Here is a 20676-nt window from a genome sequence, read left to right as displayed (position 1 = left end):
GCTGCGGCCGAGAGGGGGTGCGATAGTGACGCTACTTCTCTGGGCGTGGTTTTCATCCTGGGGGAAGGGTCCGTGGAGTTTGAGGGGAGATGGAGGAGATGGCGGCCTCGGCGCGGGAAGATGGCGCCCGCGGCCAAAAGCAAGGGCGGCGGGGCTGCGAGCACTATGACAGAGGATGCCTCCTGAAGGTGACGACTTCAATGGGCTTTTCCCCTACGAGCTGCCGCCGGGTCGGGTGGGGAGGGAGTGGGCAAGGCGGTTAGGCTTGGGCTTAAGTTAAGAGGCTAAACTGTTTGCCAGGATACCTTCTACCTCTCGAACGGGGTTCCCGCTGTCGAGACGTTTCAGCAGGGCGACCACAGGCCGCACCTTTCCTCTTGTTTTACTTTGTAGAGCAAAACCCTTTTTGCTTGGGAAGAGCCTAGGCTTGCACATCAGTCACCCTTATCAATGGGTTTATTTGGTCTTTTGCTACCGGAAGTAGACTGAGGCAGCGTCGGGCCTGGGCTAGCTTTTTCCCAGGATGACTTTCAGGAGTGTGATGAAATAATGGAAGAGGAATAAGCAAGTGGAGACTCGGAATACGATTTCGGCCCTTGTAGTAACTAAGTTTTACAGCTTGCCAGCTTCATTTTAGAGTCAGTGAGTGTGCCTAAGCCTGCCAAGGAGAAAGTGCTTTTGTGACATAGGAAGACAGCCATGAAATTGCCACTAAATTATGTGTAGGAAAGTGTCTACTATACATATATTCTTTTTTGCTGTGTACTTCGAGGAAAATTTCTAGTCAGTCTAGAACTTTTATAATTGGCACCCACTCAATTAAAGTTTCCAAATTTTGTTGTTGACGAGCGGTTGAAAGATTTTACTTAGAAAGCTTGAGCTTTGGAGCCCCACAACCCTACCCAAAAGTCATGGCGCTGCCCCTTGATAGCTCAGTGCATTTGAGCAGGTGCTCCGTTTGTAAAATAGGGGTGATAGAGTTACTGTTTCATAAAAAAGTATGAGGCCTGGAAGGACAACTTAAAACTTTCTTTTAGGCCAGGCTTGGTGAAATTCCTCTAGAGCACTGGATAAAATTTTTCAAAGTCTTTCGCCAAGTGTTGTGTAAGCAGTTTGAAGGCTATCCTTATGATTCCATTTCCACTGATATGATGTTACTCTTTGAAACTTGATGATTAGAACTGAATTCAACATGCTGGTCCTTTCCCCCAAGAAACTACGTAAATATGTCTGTATTTCATAGAGTTGAGATACTTGACCTTCAGTATCAAATACTTTTTGCTTGCTCTCGCTCTTTTGTTCAATGCCAGGAGCCAAGTGAAGAGTTTTAAGGAGGAAGTAATCAACTAAATCAAATGCTGCTGTTTGAGTAAGATAAGAACTGAAAATTGACTTTAAATTTAATGAGGTCACTGGTGATCTTGACAGAAGTTTCAGTGAAGAGATTTGGTCAGAGTCTGATTGAAGTGGATGAGAGAGTGACAGAGAGAAGTTAAACTGGAAGTAGTCTTTATAGACAGTTCTTGGAGTTTTGCTGTGAAAGAAAGCAAAAAAAGAAAAATGAGGCTCTGGTTGCTGAAAGATGTAGAATCATGAGATTTTTTTTCCCTTTAAAATGGGAGGTATTGCAGAATGTTTTTTATTCTTGGAAATGACCCAGAAAAGTGAGAACATTTTAAATGCAGGAGGGAAAGAAAACTGTAGGAGCACTTAACTGCCCTTGAGTAATCAAAGAAAAGATGGGATCCAGTGCCCAATTGGAGGAGTTAGCCTTGGATAAAAACCTGGAAGGGAGGACAGAGTATTAGGTACGTTTGCGAGTAGGTTGATGGAGTTTGTGGTAGGATTTCTTTTGATTATTTCTGTTTTCATAGTGAAATAAGTAAGGCTATCAGCACAATGTAAGGGTGGAGGAAAAGCTGTAAAGAAAGAGATGTGAAATAATCATCCAAATTTTTGGTCCTAGATTGTATAAGAATGAGGGAAATGACTAGGGAAACGTAATAAAAACTCATATTTTATTAGTGGTTGTAACTTAGAAGTGAGACCAGTGGTGCTTTTTCTTTTTTTTTTAATTTTTTTTTAATGTTTTATTTATTTCTGAGAGACAGAGAGCACACATGCAGGGGAGGGTCAGAGAGAGAGGGAGATACAGAATCTGGAACAGGCTCCAGGCTCTGAGCTGGCTGTCAGCACAGAGCCCGACATGGGGCTCGAACCCACGAACCGTGAGATCATAACCTGAGCCCAAGTCAGACACTTAACCGACTGAGCCACCCAGGTGCCCCAGTTGTCCTTTTTCTTCAGCTGTATCTCACTGTTCTTATATAGGAGAGAATTGGATTTAACCAGACTTGGAGTTTTGGTTAGGTGAGTATGTAGAGGGAGAGAGAAGGAAATAGAGTTATGTGCAAGGGGAACATTGAAGTGAGTTGGGAAGAGATGAGGTAGTGATTAGAAAATTTCATGCTTGAAATTAAGATAGAAACAGGATTCAATTGTTTAGAGCAGTGGTTCTCAAAGTGTGATGAATGGACTCCTCCACCCCGTGAATCCTGAGGTCCTTTTAGGACAAAACTACTTTCTAATACTAAGATGTATTCTTTCTCAGTGTGTGCAAAAGTGATGATTGAAATTGCTGGCACCTTAGCAAAATGATGGCAGTGGCAGTGACCTGTTTTACAACTATAGTTTTTTTAAAAAGCCAGTTTCACTTAAGAATGTCATTGATTAAATTATTCTGTAAAATCTCAGCTCTTGCATACACGTCTTTTTACATATTTGATGAAATGAGATGTTTTCATCAGTCACTTCTGCAAACTAAAATTAGATGGTCATTGTGAGGAAAGCTGTTATGCAATTGGATTGCAAACTGAACTAGTAGAAATAAGTACATTTATTTCTTACTTGAAATCTGGTTATTCAAATTTGAGTATTTGGTAAACGTTTTCTCGAAAAGGAGGGAAGTGAAACTGTCAAGGAAAATCATTGATAGTGATAAAATTCAAGCTCTCACATAAAAGTTAGAATAAAAAATATTTTTACTGTTTGTTTCTTTTTAAGAGAGACACAGAGTGTGAGTGGGGGAGGGGCAGAGAGAAGGAGACACAGAATCCAAAGCAGGCTCCAGGCTCTGAGCTGTCAGCACAGAGCCCAATTCGGGGCTCTAACTAATGGACCTCAAGATCATGACCTGAGTCGAAGTTGGATGCTTAACTGACTGCATCACCCAGGTGCCCCCAAAATTAGAATTTTGGAAAACTTGTATTATTTGCTGTAAGCTTGAAAGTATCCTGGTACCTAAAGACTTTTCTGATGAGATCAGCATGGAAAATTTGTGAATATTTCAAAGAGCGGTAGAACTCAGTGAACTGATATTTTCCAAATGACTAATACGTGGGTAAAAGATCCATTCAAAGTGCAAGATAGATCAATGGATTTTCATGTAACAGAGGGGGAAAAGTTCACTGATATAATTTCAGAGCCATTGCACACTAATCATTTATGAATTGTTGAGTTTTGATGTAGTATCAGAGATGAGTATTCTTGCAAAAGCTGTTAAGATACTCCTCCCTTTTCCAACTACATATCTGTGGGAGGCCAAAATTTCTTCATATACTTCAAGTAAACTGATTGAATACAGAAGCAGAAATGAGAATCCAGCTATTTTGAGAGGAAACTAGTTATTTCATTAAAATATTTATGTTAACATGTTATGGGTTCATTACTATTATTTTAAAGAGAAGTAATATTCAAAAAACCTTTCAGTTTTATAATATGGTGTCAGTGGATGTGAGTCACATAATCAAAAGGTCTTTGAGATCTTCAATTTTTTTTTTTTAAGTTTACTTTGAGAGACAGAGATAGCATGAATGGGGGAGTGGCAGAGAGGAAGGGAGATGAGACAGAACCTAAGGAGGTCCCACACTGTCAGTGATCCAAAGCAGGGATGGTAGGGTGCTCAAACTCACAAAACCGTGAGATCGTGACCTGAGCTGAAACCAAGAGTCAGATGCTTAACAGACTGAGCCACCCAGGTGCCCCGATCCTCAATAATTTTTAAGAATGTGAGGAGGTCCTGAGACCAAAACATTTAAAAACCGCTATTCTGTGGTATGGCCTTGAGAATATGTGGCTGAGGAAGGTTGGAGGACAAGGCCGTAGGAAGTAAGAAAGTCAAGGAATTGAGAGTTCAGAGTATTGGAAGGATTATAATGGTGGATGTGCAGATCATTAAGATGTAGGACAAGAGTAGTGTTGGGAGAGAAGGGGTACCAGTTAAGTGTTAAAATCTTTAAGGAATGAACTGCATTGTGGTAAATCATGGTATAAGATCTTCAGAAATGAGTGGACCTGGAAGGTCACAGTATACTGGAAACTATTGGGTGAGTTTACTGGCTTGGAAACCTTTTTTTTGATGTACTATTCTAATTAGGATAAAGGTAAGTTACTAATGGTAACATAAAGGCCCAACGCTAATGTAGGTTAAAGAAGAGAGTTTATCCACACTGAGATAGCACCTCATGCCAGTCAGAGTGGCTAAAATGAACAAATCAGGAGACTCTCGATTCTGGCGAGGATGTGGAAAAATGGGCACCCTCCTACACTGTTGGTGGGAATGTAAACTGGTGCAGCCGCTCTGGAAAACAGTGTGGAGATTCCTCAAAAAATTCACAGTAAAACTCCCCTATGACCCAGCAATAGCACTGGTAGGAGTTTACCCAAAGGATACAGGAGTGCTGATGCATAGGGGCACACGTACCCCAGTGTTCATAGCAGCACTGTCAACAATAGCCAAATCATGGAAAGAGCCTAAGTGTCCATCAACTGATGAATGGATCAAGAAGATGTGGTTTATCTATACAATGGAGTACTACATGGAAATGAGAAAGAATGAAATCTGGTCTTGTGTAGCAATGTGGATGGAACTTGAGGGTGTTACGCTAAGCGAAATAAGTCAGGCAGAGAAGGACAGATACCATGTTTGCCCGTATAGGTAGATTAGGAGGAACTTAACGGAGGACCATGGGGGAGGAGAAGGGGAAAAATGGGGAGAGGGAGGGAGGCAAACCATGAGAGACCCTTGAATGCTGAGAACAAACTGAGGGCTGATGGGGGTGAGGGGCGAGGGGAAGGGGGGGGAGATGGGCATGGAGGAGGGCACTTGTGGGGATGAGCACTGGGTGTTATATGGAAACCAATTTGACAATAAACTAAGAAAAAAAATAGTTTATTTCTTCCCACCTAACAATTTCAAGATGAATAATCCAGTTTGGTAATGAGACTGTTCTACATGATCACTTCAGGGACAAGTTTTCCTCACTGTATTTTGCCCTGTTTTGGGGCATACAGTCATCAGCTGGGTTGCTGCTATGGCCAGGTTTCATCTGATGGAAAGGAGAAAGGGAGCGTGGAGGAGGAGACATGCCCGTTTCTTAATATTCAGGCCTAGGAGTGGCACTCATTTCTTCTGCCTGTATTGTTTTGGTAAGAACTTAGTCATTCAGCCACAGCTGAAATCAAAGAAGGCTGGGAATTGTAATAAAGCTGGGCAAGCGTGTCTGGGAAGAAGGAGAGAATAGACTTTGATCGTCTGCCACTCTTGCAAACAAGGGCTAGCTCTTACATTTATTGCATCCTCTAAAATAACAAGCATATAGTTGATGATTAATAAGTACAACTGAATTAAAATATCTTTATCATATTTAATGTTTAAGGGTTGAAGTAGGTAAATGAATTTATCTGGAAATGTCTAAGAAGAAGTTGTCTGCCTGCTGTCTAGGCTGAGGATGAGTTTAGGGTGTTGTGAGATTAGTTCTTCAGTCTAGGGATTTCCATTCTTCATTATTCCTTTATCTTTAAAGACCAGATTATGTCCAATTTGATACAGACGTAGATGTTGAAGGGAATAATTAAAATATGCTAAGAAACAGTGAAAAGTTATGTTTAGGATTAGTTTATAAACTAATCCATTGGTTGTATTCTTTGACCTTGTTCTGGGAGGAGGAGGAGGAAAAAATTTTTTGTTGTATTGCAAACTTGTTTTTCTCTTCTTATAACTCTTTTTCCCCCTTGGGCATTAGGCACCTTGCTGTGACAAACTTTATACTTGTCGGTTGTGTCATGATAACAATGAAGATCATCAGCTAGATCGCTTTAAAGTAAAGGAAGTGCAGTGCATAAACTGTGAAAAAATTCAACACGTAAGATTTTATCACATTTCTATTTTCTTTTTAAAAAATAATTAAGGCGGCTTCAAAAATGAATCGAGTATTGCAAATGACTTCTTTAATTCTAAGCAATATCTTTGATTTAAATGTTTAAAACCTTGTAAAAATCTGGATATAACAAACTGGATATTTAAATAATAGTACAAAATGTTTTGATAAATTTAGTCTAATTTGTAATTACACATATCTGTTTTAGGCCCAACAGACTTGTGAAGAATGTAGCACATTGTTTGGAGAATATTATTGCAGTATATGCCATCTCTTTGACAAAGACAAGAAGCAATATCATTGTGAAAACTGTGGAATTTGTAGGTACTGTATGTAAAACGTTCTTTTCTAAGTTTAATGTACCTGGGCAATAATAGTTTTTAAAATCTTTATTGGGATGTAACTTGGATCTAATAAAATGCATTCATTTTAAGTGTCCAGTAAGTTTGACAAATGTATGTAACTGTGTTACTACCAATATAATCAAGATAAAAAACATTTCCATTCTGAAAAATATTTTCATGCTTCTTTTGTAGTAATTATTATTATTTTTTTTTTTTTTAATGATTTATTAATTTCTGAGAGAGAGAAGGCAGCGTGAGCTGGGAAGGGTCAGAGAGAGAGGGAGACACAGAATCTGAAACAGGCTCCAGGCTCTGAGCTAGCTGTCAGCACAGAGTCCGATGCGGGGCTCGAACCCACGAACCGTGAGATCATGACCTGAACCGAAGTCGGATGCTTAACCGACTGAGCCATCCAGGTGCCCCTGTAGTAATTATTTAATTAGCCCATCAACTATTATGTGTCTATTTAAAATTTTAACTTTTGGATATAAAATATGCTTTTATATGATGTGTTTTGTAGGCAGCTGAAATAGAAAATTAGGGTAGAGTTTTCTTTTATCAAGTCTTGACTTAAAGCCAGGTTGTTTACCAGGGCAACTCTTGTAATGGGACCTGGGCTCCCAATTTTTTGCCTCCCTAGCAGAGAAATTGCCAGAGGGTTTACGTGGTTTCATATTCTCTTCCCTGCTGCTTGCTGCTTATTCTCTTCTGACCCTATAGGATCTGTAAGTCTCCCGAGGAGGGAGGAGGAAGCAGGGACCGTAGGCTTTGTCTCAGGGTATTTCCCTTCTCTCTGGGATATTGACCCATTGAGCCCTTTGTTGGTTTTTTGCTGCTTTTAAATAGCTTGCTTGTTTTTCTTTGAATCCATACTTTGTAGTTCTCAGTGGGAGCTTTGGTCCTGTACAAGCTATTTTATCCATTGCGGAGTGGAAGTTTACAATATATGTTTAGTTTTGCTTATTCTTAAACTCATACTATATATATTTTTCTGTGGATTTTTTTCCCTTGAAACGGTCTTGTTTCTAGGGTTTGTCCTATTTGATTCATAAGCTCCAATTCATTTTCACTGTTGTACAGAGTTATTTTGTATGTCAGATCTGCACAAAAGTTTTTAATTACCACTATTACAATAAAGGAATCAATACATTTTATAGTTAATTTATTGACTCTCAAGTTGTTGAGACTGCAGAATGCACATCTAATCCCATCCTGTATATATTAAGCTTTGTGAAGTTAAGATATTTTCAGATTTTAAATTCCTATACCTGGTAGTATTAAGCTTCATGAGCTCAAGGTATTTTCAAAGTTTAAATGTCTATACCTGAGAGTACCATGTACGCAGTAGGTGCTAGTAATGTATAGGCTATGTATCTTAAGCAAGATGTTTTTGGTGTTAGGATTCCTCTCTGTATGTGAGGAAAATTTGTCATCAACATTTACCATCTAAGTATATTTTTAAAACCTTTTAAAAATAACATAGAATAAGTTATTTTTGTTTTATTTATTATTATGAATGATACAAGTAAGAATAAAGGCAGTGAAAAACAACTTCATTGGAAATTTTAATAAGAATTTAACCGTTGTAGGGGCACCTGGGTGGCTCAGTCGGTAAAGCATCCGACTTTGGCTCAGGTCATGATCTCACAGTTTGTGGGATTGAGCCCCGCGTTGGGCTCTGTGCTGACAGCTCAGAGCCTGGAGCCTGCTTCAGATTCTGTGTCTCCCTCTCTCTCTCTGACCCTCCCCTGCTCATGCTCTCTCTCTCAGAAATAAATAAAAAACATTAAAAATTTAAAGAAAAAAAAGAATTTAAATGTTGCAAATCCAAATTTTGATTCCATATTTTTCTAGTTTTGAAGGGATATGTACTAAATTTGACAATATCCTTTGACTGTATTTACCGTCATTTGTCATACATGAATCTGGCACATGTCCGTCTTGTTAATTACTGATTCCAGGTCTTAGATACAGTTCTAATATGTTCTAGCTTGTAATTACTTTTGGTTCTTATACTTGTACCATCAAAATGTAATATTGATTTCAGAGCTCAGATAAATCACTAGTAGATTCTTGCTTATCCTTACTTGTTTCTACGCATTGCCAAGTTAAGTGTTTTTGAAACCTTGTATTTAAAGGTAGCCATCTTTTTAGTTCCAATATAACAAAATATTTATTTTTAGATTTGTAAATCCCTACTAGGATGATCAGTCCTGTGAATTTTTTCAATTTTTATATCATCTATTCTCTTCTAAATACTTTATGCACTTATTTCCCTTAAACTTTTGTCCATTTATGAGTCATACCTAGTAAATTTTGGTGTACAAACATAATAAAAGATGGAAAACCGCTGTCCCACATCTTTTTAGTAAAATGGAATGGTTTAGGTTCATGTAACAAAATACTTTGGATTGAAGTCCTTCTTACTGAAAGACTGACTAGGTGAAGAATCCATATTGGTTTTCATTAGAAATTCATTATTCATTCATTTTTTGAGTGAGGCCATTCATCTATGGTATGTGTTTTAAAGGATTATTATCACTTAAAGTAGGTAGTTTTAGGTGGCATTATGTCTGTTGTCATTGCTTAAAAATCTTTGAAACATCTTTTTTAAAAATACTTATTTTTGAGAGAAACAGAGCATGAGTGGGGGAGGGGAAGAGAGAGAGGGCACAGAATCCGAAGCAGGCTCCAGGCTCTGAGCTGTCAACACAGACCTGGGCATGGGACTCGAACTCATGAACTGTGGTGTCATGACCTGAAGTCCAAGGCTTAATTGACCAAGGCACTCAGGTGCCCGCCCCTCTTTGAAACATCTTTGTACAGTTTTTCATAGTGCCAGTGGCACACTGAAAATTCATCCTCCCTTGGGGATTTTCAGAGCTGCTTGTCTTTTTTTTTTTTTTCAAATTACTAAAGATATTGGGAGCAAACTCTATTAAATAAGATTGGCATATATTGTGTGTCAGAAATGACATATGACCATCAGATAATGACTATTTTTTTTAAACAAAAATATTAAAAGACAAGTTAAAAAATGTTTTTGCAATAGCAGTTTTGTTGGAAACTCTACCTCTCATAGTAACTTTTAAAAAAATCATGTCATTTGAATGTATGAATTCTTACATATTTGCATAAATATCAATCTCTTTACTTTGTAGCTGCACTTTCTTTGATAATTTTTTACAGTGAGTCCTCTTTTGGATACTAAAAGCAAGCATTTTTTTTTTTGTCTTGAGTATATTATGAAATTTAGTTTTTTCTTTTAGCTTATTGAACAAAGCTGCCAGGCAAGGAAGATCAGATTTCTCCTACTGGCACTTGGCGCTCACAGCACCTGTAGGCTTTGCTGTGGTCTGGAAGTGTGAGCTTGACAATTGTCTTTAGGCAATAATCACTGTAAGGAAATCAGTGCTTCTTAGAGTTAGTAACATGTTATTACTGATTTTATATTTTGAAATAGCCTCAAAATAGTTTTAGATAATCTTTTGAGTGCAGCGGTAATTCTCTTAAAGAGCGATATGCCCTAAAAGATAGGATTTCTTTAATTCTTTAATTAGAGGCAGACATCCAGTACTGAATTTTTTGGCAGTAGGTGCATATATCCTTACTGAAATATACTAGAATGAGCTTTTCTTTAAATGGGGAAATAAAATTTCTTAATGTTATTAGATAATCACCACAATACTTTTATGAGAGTATGATATAATAGATGTGGTTTTGGTATTCGGATTTCTGATCTTAAAAAATGTTTCATCCCTTTGACTATATAATTTCATTTTTAGGAGATTATCCCAAGAAAATAGATATGTACCAAGAATTCTATATAGTATATGTCTCATACCAATAAATATAATAGTGAAAAATGAAAACCTATATGTTTGAGAGATTGTTAATTTGCAAGCCCATATCAAAAGTAATGTCCTTGAATAATATTTAGAGATTGGGAAAATGATTGGTAAAAAATATCTGTTAGGATGTTATACATACCAAAATATCAGCAGTAGTTATCCATGAGTGGTAAGATCATGAGTGATTTTAGGTATTTGTTGGTATATTTGTTGGTTCATGTTCTTCTGGGTTTTATATGTTTTAAATGATGAGTATTACTTTTAAAATATAAAAAGATACATAAGTTGGTATAAATCATCTAATAAATAAAACATCTAATAAAATGATGCTGTAAGAGAAGGATGTGTGCTTTCACATTTCTGCAGATTATTAAATAAGCATCAGACCAATCTTAAGTGTAGAGCTCTAGAGGATAGAAGGCATGATTCTTGTTCTTAAATTTATATTTTGTTTGTGGAAGAATGGGCTTCATAAGCAATCACTACTAAAGAGTGATCAGATTATGGGGATTGGAGTGATTTTAATTTTAGGAATGTTTGAGTAAAGTTTTTACAGAGATAGGTCAAGGCTGAATAGATCAGAATGGTCTGGGGTAGAAATAAATAAATAACCAAGCCTAACAGAAGGCAGGAAAAGAATGGAGTTAGGGGCAGTACAGATAGAGACTGGGGTTGAGGATGAGAGTGAAGAGGATATGTTATTTAGAGTAGTTATTTTAAACTGAAGCAAATCTGGGTCGCCTGGGTGGCTCAGTCGGTTAAGCGTCCGACTTTGGCTCAGGTCATGATCTCACAGTTTGTGGGTTCGAGCCCCGCGTCAGGCTCTGTGCTGACAGCCAGCTCAGAGCCTGGAGCCTGTTTCAGATTCTGTGTCTCCCTCCCTCTCTGACCCTCCCTTCTCACGTTGTCTGTCTGTCTGTCTCTGTCTCTCTCTCTCTCTCTCAGAAATAAATGAAAAACAAAAACAACATTAAGAATAAGCTGAAGCAAATCTAGTTAGTCTCTGCCACCGTTTTAAAAAAGATACAATAAAAAGATAAATATGTGGTAAGGATAAGTATTGTTATGTGAAGCTTTCATTAGCATTTTGAGTGTGTGTGTGTGTATATTTGTGTGAGAGGAGGGAGGGAGAACTGGTTCAGGATGTAAAAATATTTGCTGTGTGTTGAAGTGAAGTTTGAGAGACACTGCTGCAGAGCCTGCTAGATCACCTCTAACTGCTTATGTACTAATGCCAAATGGAGTGCTTTTGTTTAAACAGGGTCTCCTGGTTTTTGTTATGTTTTTTGTATGTTTTGTATCTTTATATTACTTTCTTTTTTGAAAGATATTTTTGTTGGGTATAGAATTCTAGGCTGACAGTGTTTTTTTTCAGTACTTCAAAAATGTTGATCTACTGTATTTTGTGGAAAACATTGTGCATTGTTTCCAGTGAGAAATCTGGTGTCATCCTTATTTTTGTTCCACTATATAGATCTTTCTTTTTTTTTTTTTTGGCTTCCTTTAAGATTTTCTCTTTAACTTTGGTTTTGAGCAGTTTGATTATGATGATCTATGATAGAGGGTTTTTTTTGTTTTGTTTTTTGTTTTTTAAATGTTGCTTGTGTTTAGGGTTTGTTGAGCTTTCCTTTAAGGACACAACACAGAATTTATATTTATCTCTCTGTCCACAGTCTCCAGAGAAGTTGCAAATAGTTTTTATTCAGGACAGCCCTGTGCCTGAGTGTTCTGTTGTCGTGAAAGTAGGGGATAATAAAAATATGGGGACAGCTAACAATGTATCTTTATCATAATACATTTCAGATGGATAAAAGAAAAATACAAAAATGAAAAGCCATAATAAGTATTAGAGGTATACATATATTTATGACCTATAGGTTTCAAAAACCTTTCCTAAACAAGAGACAGAAGCACAAACCATCAAGGAAAATATCAATGGCTTTTTAATACATAGAATTAAAATAACTGTATGACAAAATATATAAATCAAGATTATCTTGGTGTCACATACCAGGAAATTGTAAGTATACAAATGAAAAAGATTAATATTCAGGATATATAAACAGCTGCTTTAAAATGGTAAAAGACAAATTCCCTAGCAGAAGAATGAAAAGAGCACATGAATAGACAATCTACAGTAGAAATCCACATAGTTCATAAACATCAAAATATATTTCCTGTCTCATAATCTGAGAAGTGTAAATTAAAATGACATCTTTTGTCTATCATATAGGTAACCAGTGTTCACTAGGGGGTGGGGAATGCAAGTGCTATCACACATGGTTAGTGGGGGCATAATTTAGTATTGTCTTTTTGGAGATCTTTTGTCAGGATCGAAACCGGTGATGTGATACCCTCAGTACTCGTAGTTTAACTTTTAGAAATCTTATAAAAGATTATCAACAGATAGGCTAAGTGATGTTTGTATAAGGATAGTTGTTTTATATCATTGCATTACCTAAGGACAGTAAATCATATAAGGGAATACTTTAAAAACTATGGTCTATTCCATGCCATGTAATACTATGTAATTATGAAGAGGAATGAAGTGGTTTTATACAGACAGACCTAGACTAATCTTCAGGGTATATTGTTAAGTGAAGAAGTTGCAGAACAAGAAATATAGAAAGAATTCAATTATGTAAAAAATAAAGCCCAAAGGGTGTGTGTGTGTATGTGTGTGCACACATTTTTATAGAAAAAAAGACTTGGATGATAGATCCCATTCTGTTTATAGTACTTACATTTGGGGAGTTATGTAGGGAGGTGAGTGTTTACCTCATGTTTTTCAGTGTGGTTTGAACTAACATAGAGTGAAACTAAACTTACATAGAAATGAATACCATTGTAGTAAAAATGAACCTAATCTTTTGGCTTTCACATGTATTTTTAGGATTGGTCCAAAGGAAGATTTTTTCCACTGTTTGAAATGTAACTTATGTTTAGCTATGAATCTCCAAGGAAAGCACAAGGTATATAACTAAGTTTGTGTAATTTAAAAAATACTATATTGTGTTTGAAAACTACCTTAAATCCTAATATGTTTGGAAGCTTGCTAATCTTCAGATATTACCAAGTACAACTCTGTTGCTTTTTACTTATAAGCAGTATTAAGTAAGTGTTCTAAGATTTATGCCTCAGAATATGTGATCTACAATGCTTTTTCTTTATAGTGTATAAGAATACTTTTATCATTATTAGCATAATGTGGACAGCTCCTAATAAGTTAATAATGGATTCTTCTCATACTAGTTTTAAGAATAAAAATGGATAGTACAGAGGAAATAGCAATGTAACAGCATCCCAGGAAAATTCAGAAAATGTTTTTGTGTTTTCTTTCATAGTTAGAAATATTTTTAATTTGGATATAGTAATTATATCATGATACTAGCTCCTTTAAAATTATTTTTCATTATTTAGGAAAAAACCTAATAAACATCAGAGAATGGAGAGAGGTAATGATGATTTTTAAAATTAAAAAAATTTTAATTCCAGTATAGTTAACATTAATGAGGGTTTTTAAAAATAGGTACTAGATAATAACTGGCCTAAAATAGTCAAGTATTAAAAGAAATTGAGATGAATGATGAGCATTTGGGATATGGTGACAAAGGTATAAGGGAAAAAGAGTGGGGCTGAGTAAAGAGGACTCCCAGGGATTTTAGCCCTTGCTTTTAAGGTACTGGATAAATAGATTGTAAATTTGCTGGAGATACCTTAGATTGAGTTTGGTTTTATAGACTTTAGTTGGGGTGATAGCTCTGTTGTCTTTCAAAAACTATACAGATTGTCTCTTGTGGTATCTTTGTCTTCTCAGTTATTTCTTATTGTCTATGTTGTAGTAAATGGTCCTGTTGTATACTCAGGTGCTTACTTAAAAAACCTGGGCATCATCCATGGCTTGGTGCTACCCCTCACCTTCCCCTATTTAATCACACACTGTCTTGTCAAGTTAAGAACTCTGACACTGGAGGCAGCTTTTTGGAGCTCAAAAACAGTTTCACCTCTTATTAGCATATGACTTGGGAAGTTATTTAGCTTCTCTAGGCCTCAAATACCTCACCTGTAAAATGGGGTAATAATTGTACCTGTTTCATTTAGAGTTGTGGGACTTAATTGAGCTAATAAAGGTAATGTACTTAGTATATGGCATGTAGTAAATTTCAAGAATATGAACTCTTATCATTATCGATATTATTAAGTAGTTTACCTTGGAACCAAACACCTATAAAATAGATTCCAAACGTTATTATCTCTGCATCTTTGGTAAATCTTGATTCGCTGATTTGTAAAATGATAATTTGAACAATTAAGATATACTGAGCAATTTTATTGTTTCAGGTAATGTGCAAAGCCTGAAATAGTTGTGTGAATTAATTGTTCAGTTCTTATCTGACATATAAGAAACCTGTATTGTTAATTATTATCTTTAGTAAGTTAGTATTATTGTTCCCTTTATTGTTTTTATTAGTATATATGTTTGTCATTTCCATTTAGTTAGGTTTTTAGTAATTTGAGTTTCTCTTTTAAACAGTGTATTGAAAATGTTTCCCGGCAGAATTGTCCAATATGTTTGGAGGTAAGCTTAAAATATCATTTGCTTTGGAAATCTTCGCTGTTGAATTTAAGGTATGTGGATGTTTATATTGTCTCCATGCAAGCACTAATATTTATTCCCTTTCCAGGATATTCACACATCCCGTGTTGTTGCTCATGTCTTGCCGTGTGGACATCTTTTACATAGGTAAAGGAAGTTTGTGTTGCTTTTTCTCTCAAAAGTGTTTGAAAATAGTAGATAGTTTTTGCTCTACTGAAATAATGTTATATATTTTTTTTCAGAACGTGTTATGAAGAAATGTTGAAAGAGTGAGTGTTTGGGATTTTTAAAAATTATTATTGTAAGATGCTGATTTATTATTTTTGTGGGAATGTGGAAGCAGGCCAGCTCTGTTCCTCATACCATGTCGCGTGTGGCAGATATTTATGTTGAGACGGGCAGGGTAAATGAGTTGTGGGAAACTGGTCAAAGCATCTGATAGATGTAGGACTGTACCTTTCCCCCCATGTTTGCATTATGCCTTATCTCATCCCTCAACTTGAGAGACATACTCTTATTTTCTGGCTGTGCTTAACGGGAGGCACGGGCTCTGCCAGAGACAATTGATCGCATTGTAAAAATGCCGAGGCATGTCGCTCAGAATTCTTTTAAGTCATTATATTGGCCCAGGAGACTTATCTGCAAAGAAAGCTGGTAACAAGATTATCTAAAGCAGAGTCTTTATTATGGGGAAAGGATGTTACAATAAGATGAGAGTAGTTAGGAGAGAAGAGACTGTGTAAATGTATTTTGGTCCTGCAAATTCATAGGCAGAAATTTTAATTTATTGTAAGAGCCACATAGATGGGAACTTTTTCAGAATGTTTACAAAGAAAAAATATGATCTGAGTTGCCTGAATGTATTAAGAAATTGAGGTCATTTAGTTAGAAAGCAGCTTAATTGGCTTTTTTTTTTTAATTTTTTTTTAAATGTTTTATTTATTTCTAGGAGAGAGAGAGAGAGAGCGTGAGCAGGGGAGGGTCAGAGAGAGAGGGAGTCACAGACTGAAACAGGCTCCAGGCTCCAAGCTGGCAGTTAGCACAGAGCCCGACGCGGGGCTCGAACCCACGATCCGCGGGATCATGACCTAAGCGAAAGTTGGACGCTTAACCGACTAAGCCAGCCAGGCGCCCCTTAATTGGCTTTTAAAACGTATTGAATATATTCTACAAAAAATACAAACTGACCCCTTCCCATTTTAGAAAGCTTAGGAAAAAGTAGGTTTTAAAAAACTATATAGATAGATCTTAGGTTTTAAAAAACTATAGATCTACCGATCATCTTGAAATTTAGAATAATGCTCTGTTTTGGATGGTTTATGTACCAGTTAGCATGATCCTCTTATATACTTGAGTTCATTTACTCCTTGTTAAATGTTTGAAAATAACGTCTCTGTTTCTTCTAGAGGCTACAGATGTCCATTATGTATGCACTCTGCTTTAGATATGACTCGGTACTGGAGACAGCTGGATGATGAGGTAGCACAGACTCCTATGCCATCAGAATACCAGAACATGACTGTGGACGTGAGTACAAGCAGTGTTTAAAACTTTTCAGGTTCTTAGATGTTCTTGTTTGTTTTTGCCTTTTTGCTCAAACCTGTTTAAAAAATACTGCTTTGGCAGAAACACCAATGTGATGATTAATGGGAAGGACAAAATACAAATTTTAAATTTAAAGGACCAAACCAAAAAAAATACTAAGAATAATCTTTATGCAATTCTTCCCAACACTAGATGGCAGGCAAAAACTTTATTCTGAATTATTTACACATTACTTGTCAGAGCCAGTCAGTGATGTAACGATGTGGAGGTGAATTACTGGTCTGATGTTTTAATGATGCTTTATTTCTAATTATTTTAAATTTTATTTCAGGCATACATATTTGTTGATATATGAAGAAGATTATTTTTTGTTTTTTTAATGTTCGTTACCCTTTTTATTCATGTGGATAATTGAATTGTTAGTAAGGTAAATGAAGGATCACGTTTGGAATACTAATTGATAATTTTGTGATGTTTTACTAGAGGCTTCACTGTGCTTTGTTCCATGTCATTTTTTCAAATAACAGCTTTACTGAGATATAACTTATATGCCATGTAACTCATCCATTTAAAGTATGCAGTTTAGTGCTTTTTAGTATATTCTTGGAATTGTACAAACATCAACCACTGTTAGTTTTAGGATATTTTTTATTGCCTTTAAAAGAAATCCCACACCCATTAGCAATTATTCCCCAGTCCCCCAGCTCTAGGAAACCACTAATCTTTCTACATTCAGATTATATTCCAAAATAAATTTTTGAAAAATTTGGAAGTTTTCTATTTATTATGGTAGGATTATTCTTTCTTTTTTTAATCTTATTTATTTTTAAATTTTAGTTCATATACTGTGCAATAATGGTCTTAGGATTGATCACCTGCATACAACATCCAGTGTTCTTCACAACAAGTGCCCTCTTTAGTACCCATCACCCATCTAGCACATCCCCTACCCACCTCCCTCCATCAACCCTTGGTCGTTCTCTGTTGTTAAGTCTCTTGTGCTTTGTTTCCTTTTCTTCTTTATCACCCCTTTCCCTTCCTATATGTTCATCTGTTTTGTTTCTTAAATTCTACGTGTGTTACTAAGCCATCAAAAAGAATGAGATCTTGCCATTTGCAAAGATGTGGATGGAGCTGGAATGTATTATGCTCAATGAAATAGGTCAGAGAAAGACAAATACTATATGATTTCACTTACGTGTAATTTAAGAAACAAAACAGGTATGAGTATTCTAAAGCTAATGCTTTTCTCACATAATGCGTTGATCTGTTTTAAGGTTAACACCTTTTTTGTTTTGGGGGATCTTCATGTTAGAAGAGGTTAATTCCCAAGTGACATCTTACTGTCATATTAGGGATGGGCCAAAAGTTTCTTTTTATTAAATTTTAGGAACTACTTTTTTGGACTTTATTTCTGAGGCATAGAAGATTGAGAACCTTAGTATATTAAACCTAAAGAATAAGCAAAAAATATTGTGTTTGTAAAGATTTGTTTTATTAACTAAGATAATTTTGCTAGTGTCAAGAATAATGAAATCATGTATGTTATTTTGAATTGTAAATATAGGTGTCAATCTGATAATGCCTATATTAAATTTTATGCTCGGTACTGTTTATATACTATTTGGGAACAGTTTTAAAATGAGACTTCTTGACTCAAATTGACACTTTCATTTTCTAAATTCAAAGCTACCTTAGTAGCCCTAATAGAATTTTCTATGCCAAAGGCATTTCTATTTAGGGAAATATTTAGACTTACCTATATGTGTTCCAGTTATTTGGTATGATTTTTGAGGAATTGTTTTGGGCAGACAATGCCACTTTGTATCTATTAGATTTAATGTACTTAATTTGAATTCTCTTCACTTTTCAGATTCTCTGCAATGATTGCAATGGGAGATCTACTGTCCAGTTCCATATATTAGGCATGAAATGTAATATTTGTGAATCTTACAATACTGCTCAAGCTGGAGGATGTAGAATTTCACTAGATCAGCAATGACCAGCATTTACTACACTGGAAAACTCAGCATTTTCTGATCTAGGAAAAGGCTATCTTTAGTATTCTGTTGTCATAATGTGTCAGAATCTATGCATTAGAGTTGATGTATTTTGTACTAGTGTCACAGCATAAAATCATACTACAAGTACTTAAGGATTCAGGGTCTCTTTGTAGAATTATCATAGCTCTATATTGGATGAAAGCTACTGTGCTTGTGTTTTGATTGGAAATTCCTTTAGTGTCAGTTGTTTGGAAGCCAATGATGTTTGCCACTGAAATTCACATCCACAGAAGTATGTTATACTTCCATGGAACTTCGCTTTAAGTGACACTATGCACGCAGAATTCATTTCTAGTTCTTGATAGAACTGCACTTATTTCTCAGTATTATTGACTTTTTAAGGGCTGTGCTATAATGAGAATATGTTCTATCATACTTTGAAATCTTATTACATATACTTTAGAATTTTCTAAGACTGTCCTTTGGATCCTATAAATGTGAATTTTGATGTAATAACTGCTAATAAAATTATATCGAAACAGTGTTTTATAGAAAGTTTTTTCCAAGTTTACCTATTTTTGGCTTAGTTTGGGCAATATAGTCTTATATGTAATTCTCTGTAAGTACAGATTTGCATACATATATATGTGTACATATTCTATAGAAAACCTCTTTTCTATCTTTTGAAGCATTCCAACCATTAAAGTAGTTGGAAAAAATATAAAACAGTAGAACTCTTCCAAGCCTTAAGAAAAACCATCAACATCGAAAATAATTTTGTTTTGGTTTCCCAAAGTTATTTCTTCAAAGAGAGATTAATTCATTCAGTGAGCAAGTATTTAGTGACCAACTACTCTGTGCTGGGTGAGGTTCTAGATGGTTGTGGAGAAAACTGAGCAAGACAAAAGTCCCTGCCCTCTTGGTAGTGGTTCTTCATGCCTCAGGTGCCTCATGACTAGCTTTTCCTTGTTTTTTTTCTTTTCTTTTTTTTTTTTTAAATTCATGAGGTGGTTGTCTTTATTGTAAATGCATTGCTTCTTTCTTGAACCTGAAGTGCTTGAAAATAGGTGTGAATGAATAGAAGGGACATGGAGTATTCCTGGCAAGATCTGATTTTATAGTACTATTTTTGGCTCATGTAATGGAATTAAATGCACCTCTTAATTCAGGAAGAAAATACACAAAAGATGCTTTGATGATCCTACAACTTTTACAGTAGTATACATACCAGTGTTTTAACATAGCCTGTTTATAAACACTTTTAGTAAATGTGTATATAATAGTTGAGGGGTACTTATTGGGTACCATTTTCCTAATTTATTTATTCTGTAAAGAAATGTATTCTGTAGAAATCTCATTACCTAGATGAAGGCAATAGTATTGATTTCCAGTTTGGGGCTCAGATCTTTATTCTCTCCTGCCTTCCTGTCTTCTGTGTTCTACTCTTCTGTGCTCCCTTCCTATGTTAGTTTCCTTGGCCTAGGCAGAGTAGTAGTGCTGATCTTGATTTGGGGAAGGAATGAGATATCTTGCCAGGTGTTGCCAATCAGTATACAGATAAGGAAAGACTAGTTTTCTGGTTGTAATACTTTTTTTAATTAAAAAAGGTTTTTATTTTTTAAGGTTTATTTTTTATTTAATTAGAGAGCAAGTAGGGGAGGAGCAGACAGCGGGGGAGACAGAATCCCAAGCAGGCTTTGCGCTGTCAGCGCAGAGCTGGGTGTAAGGCTCAAACTCAAGAACTGTGAGATCATGATCTGAGCCAAAATCAAGAGTTGGACACTTAGTCAACTGAGCCACCCAGATACCCGTCAGATTTGTTTTAGAGAGTACGAGCAAAGGAGAGGAGCCAAGGAGCAGAGAGAGAATCTTAAGCAGGCTCCATGCTCTGCGTGGAGCCTGACACAGGGCTCCATCCATGACCCTGGGATCACAACCTGGGCTGAAATCAAGAGTCGGACGCCCCTCCAGTGTAATACTTTGTAGTTCTGTTATCTCGCTCTAAGCTAATTAAAAACATAACTGCTTTAAATCACAGGAACATTGGGCCTTGAGTAGGAGTGAGTGTGTAATAGTAACAGAGGCTTGTGTTTTGAGCATCTACTGTGTGCTTATGCA

At 36.1% G+C, this 20676-nt stretch overlaps 1 protein-coding gene across 2 annotated transcripts; it reads left to right on the top strand.

Annotated features, from left to right (window-relative positions):
- The first annotated feature begins 3 nt into the window (after positions 1–3).
- RCHY1 (ring finger and CHY zinc finger domain containing 1) lies at positions 4–19101 on the top strand. Of its 2 annotated transcripts, XM_039230947.1 has the most exons (9): positions 4–188; positions 6084–6203; positions 6427–6542; positions 13307–13385; positions 14948–14992; positions 15099–15157; positions 15253–15279; positions 16417–16537; positions 18429–19101. In XM_039230947.1, the coding sequence occupies exons 1-9, from the start codon at positions 90–92 to the stop codon at positions 18555–18557; spliced, it is 795 nt and encodes a 264-aa protein (XP_039086878.1). In that variant the 5' UTR covers positions 4–89; the 3' UTR covers positions 18558–19101. The 2 variants fall into 2 exon arrangements, with proteins under 2 accessions (XP_039086878.1, XP_039086879.1); XM_039230948.1 differs by lacking the exons at positions 6084–6203; positions 6427–6542 and having other exon boundaries at positions 114–188.
- Positions 19102–20676: the final 1575 nt, after the last annotated feature.

This window comes from Hyaena hyaena, unplaced genomic scaffold, assembly GCF_003009895.1.
Source record: "Hyaena hyaena isolate Hyena2069 unplaced genomic scaffold, ASM300989v1 scaffold_54, whole genome shotgun sequence".
NCBI lineage: Eukaryota > Metazoa > Chordata > Mammalia > Carnivora > Hyaenidae > Hyaena > Hyaena hyaena.
The sequence above is the reverse complement of the archived record's forward strand: the minus strand, read 5'-3'. Positions and strand labels throughout refer to the sequence as shown.

Coding starts and splice junctions, on each gene's coding strand:
- RCHY1 (XM_039230947.1), top strand. CDS start 90: ATGGAGGAGATGGCGGCCTCGGCGCGGGAAGATGGCGCCCGCGGCCAA. Junction 6,204..6,426: donor ACTGTGAAAAAATTCAACAC/GTAAGATTTTAT, acceptor TATCTGTTTTAG/GCCCAACAGACTTGTGAAGA. Junction 13,386..14,947: donor ATCTCCAAGGAAAGCACAAG/GTATATAACTAA, acceptor TCTTTTAAACAG/TGTATTGAAAATGTTTCCCG.